This window comes from Corvus cornix, chromosome 11 (genome assembly GCF_000738735.6).
Source record: "Corvus cornix cornix isolate S_Up_H32 chromosome 11, ASM73873v5, whole genome shotgun sequence".
NCBI lineage: Eukaryota > Metazoa > Chordata > Aves > Passeriformes > Corvidae > Corvus > Corvus cornix.
This window is the reverse complement of record NC_046341.1, coordinates 823,499-837,330: the sequence shown is the minus strand read 5'-3', so window position 1 is coordinate 837,330 and position 13,832 is coordinate 823,499. Positions and strand designations below refer to the sequence as shown.

General features: G+C 52.1%; 2 protein-coding genes and 1 long non-coding RNA gene across 6 annotated transcripts in view; 2 read left to right on the top strand and 1 right to left on the bottom strand.

Annotated features, from left to right (window-relative positions):
* WWP2 (WW domain containing E3 ubiquitin protein ligase 2) overlaps nt 1-2,873 on the top strand; it is a 32,403-nt gene extending 29,530 nt beyond the window's left edge. For 2 of the 4 annotated variants that reach the window (XM_039558242.1, XM_019288332.2), the window contains 5 exons: nt 185-305; nt 596-700; nt 794-890; nt 1,673-1,745; nt 1,879-2,873. In XM_039558242.1, coding sequence (XP_039414176.1) covers nt 185-305; nt 596-700; nt 794-890; nt 1,673-1,745; nt 1,879-1,978 — 496 coding nt within the window. In that variant the 3' untranslated portion in view covers nt 1,979-2,873. The remainder of the gene's footprint in view (nt 1-184; nt 306-595; nt 701-793; nt 891-1,672; nt 1,746-1,878) is intronic. The other 2 variants (XM_039558243.1, XM_039558241.1) reach the window with 1 other exon arrangement.
* Nucleotides 2,874-3,510: 637 nt separating this feature from the next.
* PSMD7 (proteasome 26S subunit, non-ATPase 7) lies at nt 3,511-6,890 on the bottom strand. The gene is made up of 7 exons (XM_039558245.1): nt 6,739-6,890; nt 6,146-6,237; nt 5,794-5,886; nt 5,207-5,304; nt 4,850-4,930; nt 4,220-4,311; nt 3,511-3,995 (listed from the first exon to the last, which is right to left on the bottom strand). The coding sequence occupies exons 1-7, from the start codon at nt 6,810-6,812 to the stop codon at nt 3,557-3,559; spliced, it is 969 nt and encodes a 322-aa protein (XP_039414179.1). The 5' UTR covers nt 6,813-6,890; the 3' UTR covers nt 3,511-3,556.
* An 824-nt stretch (nt 6,891-7,714) lies between these two features.
* The window catches only part of LOC120410580, a 37,278-nt gene continuing 31,160 nt past the window's right edge, over nt 7,715-13,832 (top strand). Inside the window, exons 1-2 of the long non-coding RNA XR_005602857.1 lie at nt 7,715-7,907; nt 8,025-8,119. This is a non-coding gene — a long non-coding RNA (uncharacterized LOC120410580). The remainder of the gene's footprint in view (nt 7,908-8,024; nt 8,120-13,832) is intronic.

The following is a 13,832-nucleotide window of genomic DNA, read 5'->3' as shown; positions in this document are numbered from 1 at the left end:
ATGGGTTTGGGGGCAGAGACAGAAATCCACCAGTGGGAACTGAGGGGAGCCCTGGTGCTTTGAGGGAGCCCCTCTCCCCTTCCCCACACTCCCGGGGCCCTCCCTGCTTGTGGGAGGGATCCTGGGGCTTCCCCGTGCCGGGCCAGCGGTGCTGGCTCTGTGCCGACCCCGTCTGCCTCCCCAGGCTGCTGACGGACTGGAGGTTCACACGGGGCGTGGAGGAACAGACCAAGGCATTCCTGGACGGCTTCAACGAGGTGGTGCCACTCGAGTGGCTGCGCTACTTCGACGAGAAGGAGCTGGAGGTGAGCTGGCACCTGGGGTGGGGACGTGGATGTGAAGTGGCACATGGTGACCCTGCTCATGCTCTGTGCCCATCGGCTCTGCTGACAAGGGTACGGCCCCGGGTGTTTGCTCTGCGGGTGGCTCACTGGGTCCATTGGCAAGAGAACATCTTGTTGGATGGGAGGAATTCATCCCAGATGCCTCAGTGCTGGTGCCTGGGCCAGCTGAAGGCTGGCACTGGAGGAGTTGGTGCTCGGAGTGCGGGTGCAGGGCCCCGTCTGTCTCCTGCTGAGTGTTCCCCTGTCCCCAGCTGATGCTGTGCGGGATGCAGGAGATCGACATGAACGACTGGCAGAAAAATACCATCTACAGGCACTACACCAAGAACAGCAAACAGATCCAGTGGTTCTGGCAGGTCAGTCTGAGCCCAGCTGAGGGCGTGGGGTGGCAGGAGCCATCCTGTGGGATGGGACCAGGATCCCATTCACCTGCTGCATTCCTGCTGCAGGTGGTTAAGGAGATGGACAACGAGAAGAGGATCCGGCTGCTGCAGTTCGTGACGGGAACCTGCCGCCTGCCTGTCGGGGGCTTTGCTGAGCTCATCGGTGTGTCCTGGGGAGCCACTGGGGGTGGCACCTTCCTGTCCCTGTCCCCACACAGAGCACACGCAGCACGTGAGCAGGAAAGCAGCTGCGAGGTCTGAGCACAGGGGTCCCATCTGGTATTGTGCCATTTCCAGACACGTTCTTTGGCCATGACCGCCCTGCCAGGGTTAACTTTGTCGGGCTGGTTTGTGATCTCAGTCTGAATGAGATTGGATTTCTGATTGAATTTTGATTCTTGTGTGACAAAGCCTCTTTTTCAGAAAACCACAGTGTGGTTCCACTCATCCTTTAATTTGCTGCTTTTTGGGGCCTGCACCAGCCTTTCCCTGACTTTCCTGGTATTCGTGTCAAGCCAACCAGCTTGCTTAACCCCCTCAGTTGTTCTTGCTGGCATATTAGCTTTTTCCGCCCCCTGGAACCTCTCCAGCATTCCCAATCTGTTAAAAAGCCAGTGACTCAGACTTCCTGTGCCAGGTCCTTTAAAACTCTTGGATGGACTCGCACAATCCTGAGGGTTCACAGATCAATAAGTTTTAGCACTGGCTATGGAACCATCATGCTCAGAGATGGTGCTCTTGCCCCTTGGTGCTGTGAACCTGCATTTTGCTTTCTCCTTTGTTTTTTGAACATCCTCTCTGCAAACAGGCAGAGATTGTTTCCGTGGATTTACCCCGTGTCCCTGGGATTGTAAGCCCATGACGGTGGATCTCAGTGTGTGTGGGAGGGGTTTCTTTTTCAGCTCCTGGTCGTGTAATGAGCTTTGCTGTGCTCGTCATTAACAGGCAGCAACGGGCCCCAGAAATTCTGCATCGATAAAGTTGGCAAAGAGACGTGGCTGCCACGGAGCCACACGTGGTAAGTCACTGCCCCTCGGCCTGGCCGGAGTGCGTGAGGGCACAGGGAACGCTGCGGGGCTGCACGGGGCTCTCCATCCCGTGGGATGGGAGTGCTGTTCCTGGCCGTGTCTCAGCCTCCGCTCTCTCCCCAGCTTCAACCGCCTGGATCTCCCTCCCTACAAGAGCTACGAACAGCTGAAGGAGAAGCTGCTTTACGCCATCGAGGAGACGGAAGGGTTTGGACAGGAGTGATGGAGCTGTGGGGCATTCCCAGAGTGCTGCCGGCCGGTGCCCAGGGCCCTCTCTGGGATGTGCACAGGCCCCTATGGACACTGTGGCTCTTGCTCCCAGGCGAGGCCTGCACTGACACGGCCCTGGGGGAATGGGGCTTTGCTTCCCTCCCTAAGGAAATCTGAGGTGTGACGGAGAGGAGGACACAAGGGCTTGGCTCGCGAGGGCTGGCGCAGAGGGGCTGGGGGGCAGCACAGGGGCACTGGGGCTTCTCGGCCCCCCTCACAGACACAGGTGTTTGGTAGAGGCTCTTCCCCCTCCTGTTTTCTGCCTTTTGATGGCATTTTGGTAGTGGCAGGTGAGGGGGAAAATGGCTCTGACTGATTTCTGGGCCCCATCCTGCACCCAGCATCCAGCAACAATGACAAGGACCCCCAAGATGATGCTTCTGAAGGGCTCTTGTGCACCGTCTGAGCGCCAGGACAGCCCCTTCCCCAGCGAGACCCGCAGCCGCTGGAGCCAGAGCCTGGCTGAGCGTGTCCTGATTTGCAGCCTGTGGCCCCTGGGCAGCTGTATTTAAGTGATGTGGTTTCTGCTCGGAGCTGGTGCTCCACAGCAGCCCCGGGGGCTCGGGGCACTGCCGGGGCCCTGCCGGCCTTCGCTCAGATCCTGGGTCCTGCCCACACTTCAGTGTTCCCTCTGCTGCCGGCCGGGCTGCGGAGAGGGCAACATCACCTGGATGTCGCTCCTGCCCTTCCCTGTGTGTGCGGGCAACAGGCCTGGCATGTCCGTGTGTCCGGGGGCCTGTGCAGACGGGACCCTGCAACGGCTCCGGGCTGGGAAGCGGCCGGGTCCGCACGGCCCTGCCTGCCCCGCGAGGCTTCCTGTGCAATAAACGACAAAGCAGCTGCCGAGGTGTGCCTGTGTCCTGGATCCTTGCGAGTCCCAGGTCTCTGCCTGTCCTGGCGCAGCATTTCCCCTGGGCCCGGGTATGGCTCCCAGGGTGGGGTCTGTGCAGTGCTCAGGCTCCAGGACCATGACAGCAGCTGGAGCTCAGCACTGGGATCACAAATCCTGTGGATTTTGTCCCTGCCCGCTCTGTGTCAGCGGTGATGGTCCCAGTGCTTCCCCGGGCTCACAGCCTCCTGCCGCCCTGAGAGCTGCTTGGCCCCGACCAGGGGTGACAGGGCCACCAGTGCTGTCCCCAGGGAGGGGCTGGGGCCTTGCTGGCACAGAGCTGTGACAGCAGTGACAACATCCCAGCTGTGCCACACCGCTAGGGGCTGGGGCACAGGGCCAGTTAAACACAGGGATGGCTGCGGTGCACGAAAGTGGCTGATGGCAATAGATTAGCCCTGGAAAATGGGAATACACGCACCAAGAGCAGAGTGTGTGTGAGCTGAGGCCTCAACACCCGCCAAGACACACTGGGGGAAGGAAAAGTGCTGTATTAAAGTATAATCAAATCAAAAGCCTCTGCATGGCTCCCCCAACCCTGCCTGGGTGAGGAAGAGCAGTGCTGAGCACAACATACAAGACCCCAGCACCAGGGATTTAGTTTACAAGATTTTTAATTTACAAATAAAAAAACTACACCTTTTACTTTTTCTCCTTTTTCTCTTCTTTCTTGCCATCACTCTTCTCTTTGTCCTTCTCCTTCTCATCTTTCCTCTCCTTTTTACTTTCTTCTTTTTCCTGTCCTTCCTTCTTCTCTGCGTCCCTGTTGGCAATCTTGTTGTTGATGAGGTTGTGCAGGGCCACAACGGAGCGGATGAGCGAGGCCAGGTACACCACCACCATCTGGTCGTTGGTCTTCAGGTAAAAGGCCTTGACAAACTCCTGCAGGTTCACATCTGGGAGCAGGTTGAAGACGTCCTGGAGGTGGTAGATGATCTGGTGGTTGATGGGGAGTTTGCCCAGGGCTACTTTCTCTAGGTAGCTCCTGATGTCCAGAAGCTTGGAGTTCAGTCCCTTCAAGCCATGGACTTGGTTTGTGATCCGCTGGGACAGAGTGCCCACCGTGGTGTCCTTGATGTCCCTGAAATGCAGAGAGAACTGGGATCAGAACCTCACCCTGCTGGGCACCGTCCCTTGGGACCTTTCCAGCTTAGAGCCATGTGAGCACGGCCGAGGGATGATGGGATCCAGTGCTCCCGGGATTTATGCCATGTGCTCAACGCGCTCCTCGTGCAGTGGCACCGGGAACGGCACCGGGAATGCCGCTGGGAGCGTGGGCAGGGCCCGGGACAGCTCCCCCCTCACCTCAGCAGATGCTCCACACCCACTTCCTCGGCCTCCTCCGCGCCAATCTCGCTCGTCACGTGCTCAAAAGTCTTGGAGGTCGGGGTGCCATCCTGAAGGGACACACAAACGGGATTTTAGCCAGGGCATGAGGGATTGCACCGATGAAACCAGAAAAGCAGCCCTACACAGGCCACAAGGGATGTGAGAGGAACAGCTCTAGTTGGGATGTCCTTGATTTGATCACCGTATCACCGACTGCCCCAGCAATCTCTCCTGCTCTGGGTAACTTCCCATTTCTGCATTTTGCTGGTGTGTACCCAGCGGGGAGCAATGGAAATTCTCACTAAATATCACAATTATTTCTCTCTTCCCTGATCCAGCCTCGTTGCATTTTGGGAGAGCAGCTCTTGCTCTGTAGTGAAGGCCTCAGAAAGGCAAAAAGATCCAATATTTCATACACATCCATAATTGAAGTGCAACAATTACAGTGACTCACTGCTGGGTGTTTGTCTGCATGGGGCTCAGTGAGGTGTGAGCTGCTCAGGGCAGGCCCACAATGACGGGGCACACCTGGGAGCACCTGCAGCCAGTGACAGCTTCTGAGTGCTCCCAGCCGTGACTGTGACACTTCACACGGTCAACACTCACATCATGGACCTCCTCCACTGAGATGTAGGCTTCTGTGGGCAGCCCCAGGTCCTTCGGCTTCACGTCAATGATCACCAGCACCTCGGGAAGAAAGAAAACATGCAGGAAACTGGATTTTGGTCAAAGAGTAGGAAGAAATACCCGAGCCAGCTCTTCCCTCCTCAGCACCAGCATGAGGCTGCTCAGAGGGGTAACCGCAGGCACTGAGACAATGATTCAGAGAACTCCTGATCCCAGTTCCTCAATCACTTTACAGCCACCATGCTGTGTCACCAACAAAAAAGGTGGGGGACAAGGCTTCCCACATGCCCCTTTCAGGGAAAGAGAGAGAAGAACAACCCCAAAGGCCAAACTTACAGAGTTGGGGCAGTATCTCTTCATCAGTTCATTGATGGCGATGTCATTCTTGTGCAGCTTCGGGCCCGTGTGGTACCACCCCACGATTCTTTCTCTGGCTGAGCAAAAGCAGAAAGGATCTGGAATCAGAACTGTGGGGAGGCCCCAGCAGAGAGACCAGAGCAGAGACTGGGTAGGCACATCAAGGGTGAGAGTCTGATCCATGTGGAGGAGAGGGAAATGGATTACAAGGCCATGGCTTGAGCAGTGACCACGCTCACTCGTCACCGTTACTGACCCACAACCTTCCTGCTGGTCCCTTCACTGCTTATTTAATGGCTTCTGTTAATTGTGTTGCTCTCAGGGTCTGACAGCCTGCACCTCTGACATCTCGAGATGCAAGTCCCATCCCTGAAGTGTTCAAAACCGCGTGGATGTGGGACACGGTTAGTGGACAACATGCTGGTGGTACTGGTTGATGGTTGGACTCCATGATCTTACAGGTTTTTTCCAACCTTAAGGATTCTGTGATTAATAGAAATTCCCTTTTCCACAGCCCTGAAAGTTTTTGGGAATGTACCCCTGACTGTCAGAAGATCTCAACTCACCATTGACCTTCTTAAACATTCCATACATGTTCTCCAGATAGTCATGGTCCAGGAACCACACAGTATCATCCTTGTCATCCTCATCAAAAGGTACTGGGAATAAAACAAAACACCAGTGTTTAAGAATCCAACTTCCTGAATTAAAATGTTTATTGAAATGCTCTGGCTTGGGTATTTTTGGCTGGTAAAGGAGAGTGAGGTTTACTTGGGGGTGTCGACAGCAGTTTGCATTTGTTGTTGGATATGGGGTGATTTGTACATGGATGGATCAGGGTGCCTTCCAAAACCCCAACACAATCCATCCACTAAATAATTCAGTGGGTTTGGAGAAGGGCAGGACACCCGAACTCACCTGCAAAACTGTTGGACACATCCAGGATCTTCTTTTGCCAGGAGCCCAGCAGCACTCCGACCACTCGCTTCTGATTTCCCACTTTTCCTATTCTAAAAGGAAAAACGACTGTCAGTCCCTTTCGCAGACGGGAGGGAGGGAGCAGGGACCCCCCTCTCGTGGCGGGGTGACACAGCGGGGGTGGAAGAGGGGCAGTGACTGTGTTATATCATCACTGCTCGTGTTCGCAGCCACGAAAGGGCGTCCCGGAGCCCTCGGAACCAAAGCCTGTCCCGGGGAGGCCGGGGATGCGACCCCGACACCGCCTGCGAGCAGCGACCGATCCCACTGTCACCCACCGTGGGCTCGGGCACCTCCTGAGATTTAGGGCTTTATTTCTGACTCTAAAACCGCTCCGCACCGGCGGGAGGGAGCGGAATTAGGCCCAAATTACCCAGGGTGCCGGAGGACAGGGTCCCCTCCCGGCCCCGGGGCCCTCCCGCTCCGCCGGGTCCCCTCCAGCCCCGGGCTCCTTCAGGGCCCGCTCCCGGCCCGGCCCCGCTCCCGGCCCGGCCGTGACTCAGCGCCGCGGCGCCGCTCCCGCCCGGCCGCACCTGTTGAAGTGATCGACGACGCTGAGCAGCACCAGCGGGTGCACGACCACCCTGTCCACGGCCAGCTCCGGCATGGCGCCCGCCTGCCCTGCCCGGCCCGGCCCGGCCCGGCCCCGCTCGCTCCGACCGCCCGCGCCCGCACCAGGCCCGACCGGCCGGCCCTCAGCCCGCCCGAGCGACCGGCGTGCACCGCCGGGCGGCGGCGGGCGGGGCATCGGGAAGCGCCGCATCGGGAAGGTGCGCGCCATCTTGGGAAGTGCGAGGTGCGCCGCATCGAAGTGCCTCGCCGACCTCGCCATCTTGGGAAGCGCCGCCATCTTGGGAAGGTGCGCTCGCCATCTTGAGAAGGTGCGCTCGCCATCTTGGGAAGGTACCATCGCCATCTTGGGAAGGTACCATCGCCATCTTGGGAAGGTACCATCGCCATCTTGGGAAGGTACCATCGCCATCTTGGGAAGGTGCCGCCGCCATCTTGGGAAGGTGCCGCCGCCATCTTGGGACGGTGCCGCCGCCATCTTGGGAAGGTGCCGCCGCCATCTTGGGAAGGTGCCGCCGCCATCTTGGGAAGGTGCCGCCACCATCTTGGGAAGGTGCCGCCGCCATCTTGGGAAGGTGCCGCCGCCATCTTGGGAAGGTGCCGCCGCCATCTTGGGAAGGTGCCGCCGCCATCTTGGGAAGGTGCCGCCGCCATCTTGGGAAGGTGCCGCCGCCATCTTGGGGCTGCGGCGTTGCTCCGCCCCGAGGCGGGGAAAGGGCGGGAAGGGGCCGTCCCCAGCTGCGGTTCCCTCCCCTTTCCCTCCGCTTTCCCCCCCTCCTTTCCCCCTCTTTTTCTGTGCCTTTCCTCGCTTTCCCCCTCCTTCTCCCCTTTTTTCCTCCTCTTGCCCCCCTTTCCCCTCTTTCTTTCCTTTTTTCCTCCCCTTTCCCCTCTTCCCCCCCCCCCCCCCCTTTTTCTCCCCCTGCTTTTTTTAACGCTTCTTTTCCCCCTCCCCTTTTCCCCTCCTCTTTCCCCCATCGTTTCCCCTCATTTTGCCCCCATCCCTCCTCTGAGTGTTCCCAGCCCTCCCGGGAGGGTGCTTCTGGGCCGTGCCGGCCCCCGCGGCGGCTCCCGTGCAGGATGAGGCTGCCGTTCGCCTTTCCGCGGGTCAGGGATCTCCGTGCCCTCTCCCAGAGTGAGGAATCCCTCGGGCCGCACTCCCGGCCCTGCCGTCCCGCCTGGGGTGGGAGCGCAGGGAAGCCCTGGGACGGAGTGGAAGTGCCAACACCGGGTTTAATCTTCCCCCTCACAGGTGCGCCGGGGCTGTCCCTGCGACCCGGCCCGGGAAAGAGCCTCCGGGGACGGCAGGGATTCCGCTACCGCAGCGATAAAAGTCCACGAAAATAGGTAGAAATCTTTATTAGTGTTTGGTTTCTTCCCAGGGACCGTGTCAGGTAAAGCCAATGCCCTTTAGCCTCTCAGATTTTGTAGAGGTTTTTGCACCGTGTGAAAGAGAAGCGGGCTCAGGTGAGGCTTTGGAGAAGGGTTTTTGCGCCTCAGGAGCAGAAGCTGACACAGAACTTGTCTTTCCCACTTTATTTCTAGCAAAACAAAAGTATTACCTGAGGCTATTACTTCAGAGTCTACATGGAGGAGTTACTAACATGAAAAATACCAAAGTTGTTGAGGGTGATCTCACAGTTTTTAAAGCACTACGGTATCCGCTTATTTTCTACACTTTTCCCACATGGTTTTGTATATTTCTGGATATAGTGGCAATATTTTGCTATTTCAAAATACCAAATGGTATTTTGGGTGCAATTGAAGGTTTTGTGTTGCTATTCGGCATCGTAAAACTTCAAAGATTTTGGCAAAACCAACAATAATTTACAAACCCTGCAGAGTCTGAGACCTCTGGTGGAGTTTTCAGTTGTTACATCCTTTAGTGTTCCTGCTTCAAAAAAAAAAAAAAAGGGGGGAAAAAAAGTCTCTGGTGGAGTTTTAAGAGTTTTTTTCCCGGCAGAGGGAGATATCTGACCGTGGAATTCGAACACACCCAGGGTTTTTGTCGCTTGTTTTATCAATATACATATAAAACTCAATGTTCAAATTAACTAGTTCAATAAGTAATTTAGCTCATTGATTTTCGGGCATATCCTAAGTGCCATTACAAGCTACGGATATTTTAAATGCCATTACCTAATAGAAGGAATGTTTTAAGCACCTTTTATTGATTTTATTACTGCTTTATTTTGCTGTCTTGGTTTAAAAATCATTTTAACCACTCTGTCATCGAGAAGAAATATATCGTTGGTGAAATACAGTCAATTTCCTAAAAACCTTTGACATCGTTAAATAAGGAATTACAGTTGTTAAATCATGTCAGGCAGTGACGGGGGACAGCGGGGAGATGGACTGGGGGCAGAGGGCCAGGGGGCTGTGCTGGCCTTTGCCACTGTCCCCGGCTGTGACAGAGCCACGGCGGGGCTGCCGGGGCTCCTCCAGCTCCCCGAGCAGCTTTAAACCTCTGGAGGGTGCCAGACGGGGTGGGAGCAGCACGGAGTGCGATGCAGACACAATTAAGGGGCATTTTAATGACCTGCTGTGGCTTTTTATTGAAATTATTCTCGAACTTGGCGCGTTTGAAGTTGGATTCTCTGGACAGTGTTGCTGGGAGTTTGGGGTATTGATGTTGTATACAAAGGGGTAAATCGAGCCAGCTCCCAGGGATTGCAGTTCCTTCCCTTCCCAGCTCTCTGGGTCTGCGATTATCAGAATTATTGAGCTAATCAGGTGGCAGATGCAGGCTGGGGATGCCGGCAGTGTGGTGCTTAATCAGAGAATTGAGAAGTAATGAGTGTTGGTGCTCAATAAAAAGCAGCTAATGAGGTGGTTGAGCTGTGGAGTGGCAAACATCCTCACTGAGAGGGGATCCTGCTCTGGAGTGCTGAGCTGGGACTGTCCCTGAGCACTGGCACCTCACCTGGAGTGGGGATGGAAGGAGGAAGGGACCTGGGATCTGCTCTTTAAATGGAACAGGTGATTCCTGCAGTATTTGTTGGGCTTTTATTTTGTTGAGAAAAACCCAATCCAACCCACACACAACCCCCAAAAGTTACACACAAAAGTTCTCAGAGGTGTAAGAATGGTTTCTGGTTTGGAAAGTAAGACTAAACCATCATAAAGTAGTTTAAAAATCAAAGTAATGATTATAAATGTTAAAGGAGGCTCTAGCTGTTGCCCCGGTGAGCTGTAGGGGGAGTGGGCAGCAGGGGAACGTCCATGGAAGGGGAGGGGGCTGTGCTGGGTCTGTGTCCAGCTCAGGGGGTCCCTGGGGGTGAACATGATGAACCTGGAACTTCCTTCCAAATCCACGTGTGCCCTGATTCTCCCCCTTTTGCCCCGATCCTCTTCCTTTTGCTCGGTTTGGGGTCGCACACTCGCCCCAAGTGCCAGGTTACTCTTTCTGGTACCTTTGCAGATGTTCTTTCCAGTGATGAGAGGTAGAAAAAGATGCATGGAAAGATCCATGCAGCTGGGAAATATTGATACCTGATACTTTGGATCCTACTCCTAAAGGACTCTTACTGATGTGATGCTTTAATACTGGTTGGGTTTGTTTTTAGGGAAAAACCTTCCTTTATTTTTCCTACTCTTCCAGACCATGCCCACTAGCGTGTATTTTCTTGAGGTACCTTCTCAAATGTGTTTAATCCATCAGGAGAAGCTGGACTTCCTCCAGACCTGTTGATAGTCTGTCACATAATACCTTTGTGCTCCCAGTTTGAACAGGAAATACATTTATTTCCCTATAAATACATTTAGCTTTGTCCAAATAACTGTAGTTTCCTGTTAAGATTTCCTCGGCCAGGGTGTGTCATAAACTGGTTTAGAAGGAATGATGCTGCCTGGAATTGAGCAAGGATAATGCAAGCCATGGAAGCAGAACAGAAAGCCACCACCACATGAATTGTGATTTATTTTGGTTAAAGTGTAGTTCAGTGATGTGCTGACACTGTCTATCAGTACGTGATGGCCTGAGCCAAGCTGCACTTTGCTTCTGAACGCTTCCAAATAGCCATTTTCCCCCTCAAATATCTGTTCTAGAATGTCATCTCTAAAGCAAACAATTAAATCTGTATGTATAAACGAGTCTATTCGCTTTCTGATATGAACTTTAAGTATTTGTGTTGTGGTAGTTTATTTCTCTGTTTTCCTATAGGGTGCTTGACCAAAGCTCTGTGTGTATATGTGTGTATATATGTATATGTAGAAGTCATTACTGACCACATCTGTGAATATTGTTGCAGTTGCTGCCAAGGGATTTAAACCCTTTTGTTCCCACCTGGGGGGTAGCAGGTGACTCAGATAATCCTGCCCTCTCTCAGAGAGTGGAATTTTGACCGATAACTGTGGACATCGAATCCTCACTTTCTGTAGTTAAAAACCAGGAGTATTGTCAGCATGTCGTATCACACCATGGAAGATATTTAATGTTTTATATTCTATGCCTCTGATTTTGTTGCCCTCTCCAGACATCACAGGGTATAAAACATCAGAAATATGGGGGTTTAATAACTAAGTCCTAACTCTAATTTTTTATTTTAATACAGATAATTTTCCTTATGTTATTCTGGTCCCTTTGCTAAAAAATGATTTTAAAAAAATAGTGGAAACAAACAGTTAAAAAAGGCAAGCACAACAGGTTCTAGTCATACTTATTTTTCCACACCTTGAGGACTAGCAAATTCTTTAATATGAGATTTTATTTGTACAAAGCAAAACTTCAAACCCACTCCAAAGCTTTCTTATTAAGTGCTGTCAGTGCGGTGATTTACAGGGGCAATAAAGATCTGGAGGGGGCACATTCATCACGGGGTTCAGCGCACCAGGAGCCATTTTCTCCAGTGCTAAAGCCAAGTGATAAAATGAATTCTTTTGTTCTATAACCAAGACACATTCCCTGGTATTTTTTTTTTTTTTTTAATGTGTGTTGGACTCCTTGGTTTGTAGCTTGGCCGTGTTCCTGTAACGCATTTATAAATAATGAAAAATTGCTCACATGCAGATGTGATGATGCATCTGGCAAAACCACTGCTGGAAACACAGGAACTTACTTTCTACTTGGTCTTATTCGCTAACTTTTCTCCATTGTTAATTCTTCTATGAAATTTTAACAGCTTTTTTTTTAAACTACAGGGTTTGGGGAGTTTTGTTTGGTGTGGTGTTCTTTTTTTATTTTTTTGAGTGATTCTATACCTCTCTGCAAAACTCAGAGAATTCTGGTTAGGAAGTAATAAAAATATTCAAAACGAAGAGCCATTTTCATGGGGTACAGTGCAATTTGGAAAGCTTCACTTGCTTCCTCTGTTTCTAAACTTGTGCTTTGGTGACTTCTGGGATGCTGCTCCTTAACAGCAGCGGGGACGAAAGTTTGGCTTCTTGTCCAGAGGGAAATGCTGCTGCTTGTGTGGGCACTGCCCAGCCGCGGCTGGGGAGAGGAGCTGATGGGGAGAATCGGTGTCTTTGCCCGTCACCTGCGGGCTCAGAATCGGACTGTGCCGTGACTGTTAAAATAAAGGGAATTCTGGTTTTTCCATACGAAAACGCCGCCACCTATGGGCTCTGCCTGGAAGTTCTGGGAAGCCCCCTCGCTCTCAGCGGCCGGGGCGGGTGCCCTGGCACCTTTGGGACAGAAGTAGGAGAAACAAGTTGCAAAAAAATACTTTTCAGTATAATTTTGAACATCTTTACAAGTAAATGTAAACCCGCGTGAAGCTGCTGCCAATGCTGTGGTGTGGGTTGGGCTGGAGCCAGAGCCTGTGGAAGCGGGAGGCCGGGAAAGCTCCGCTGTTTAGCCGGGTTCGGATTGAAGTTGCCACCACACTGGGCAGGGACACCGTCCACTACCGCAGGTTGCTCCAAGCCCTTTCCAGCCTGGCCTCGGGCACATCCAGGGATCTTGATCTTGGGTAAATGCTCTTCAGCTGTCCCGGGTGTGTGTGGGATGAGCAGTTTTCCACTTGCTGTGCTTTACATCCAGGGGTTTGGAAGTAGGACTTGTGCTGTTGCCCCCCAGTCCTTGTGACTGAGCGGTTCTGGACAGTGTCCATCCGTGACTGCCTCGTAGGAGTTACTTATCCAGAGGGAAGCACTGCTGCAACAGCCCCAAGTCTCACCACAGCTGCTGTATGGCTGGTGGAAAACCAGAGCTTCGCTTGACCAAAAAACGGGATTTTGGAGATCTCTTTGCTGTAATTTTATGTTGACTCTTGAAATTTAGCAAGGAAAGCTGTGGTCTTGGAGGCTTTTTGTAGAGCTGTGTGTGTTACTGCTGATACTTTTATTGCAAAACCTTTAGTCTCTGATATTTAAGGTCAGAAATTGTAAGTGTGTGTGCGCTATTTTTTTTTTTAACCCAGGGGCCTCTTATACTGTAGTGTCATGAGAGATCCTAAAGCTTTGAGGGGAAAAAAAAATGGAAATACTTCATTTTATGAAGCAGTTTTGGGGTCAGTTTTTCTGAAATGAATGCTTTTATGTTGGATAGTTTAAAGCCCATCTGTTAACTGAAACCAACCCTAAGTGAAGTTGCAGTTGTGTTTCCTATTAGTCTTGTATCTTTCCTATTAGTCATGTATGAAAGAATACAGAGCCGTCCAGCAGAATTCCAAACAAAAATGGAAAAAGCAGATGGTGAAACTGTTGCCTTGTTGCCTTTCTTTTACAGGAGCGAGTAATTATTAATAGATCACAAAAATACTGTAAGAGTAGTTCTGTAAAGTGTTACCAGAGTCCCTGCTCAAGGTGTGCTTCTGATCATTGCGTATTGCAGGTGAAAATTGGCGCCTTTCACTCAGAGACACTGAAGAGGGTTTGAAAAATAGATCATGGATGTTATGTCTGGAAGCCTACAGTGAAAGATAAAATACACAATTTTAAATAGTTAAGCACTGCAAGTCTCTCAGGGCTCATTTATTATGTTGTCATGGTGAGCAACGAATAAAAAAATAAAATAAAAAGGCTGTTCCTTGGGTAGTTGGTACTTAGAGGCACTTTTCTTTTACAAGAGTTCCATGCTGGCTTAAGGAAAGATCTCGGAGAAAAAGAACAAACTTTA

What these genes read in the sequence shown, in the direction of transcription:
- PSMD7 (XM_039558245.1), bottom strand. Translation starts at nt 6,812, where the DNA reads ATGCCGGAGCTGGCCGTGGACAGGGTGGTCGTGCACCCGCTGGTGCTG. An exon ending in AATGTTTAAGAAGGTCAATG is followed by an intron (nt 5,305 to 5,793) that starts GTGAGTTGAGAT and finishes GCTTTTGCTCAG; the next exon opens with CCAGAGAAAGAATCGTGGGG. An exon ending in AGAGATACTGCCCCAACTCT is followed by an intron (nt 4,931 to 5,206) that starts GTAAGTTTGGCC and finishes TTTCTTCCCGAG; the next exon opens with GTGCTGGTGATCATTGACGT.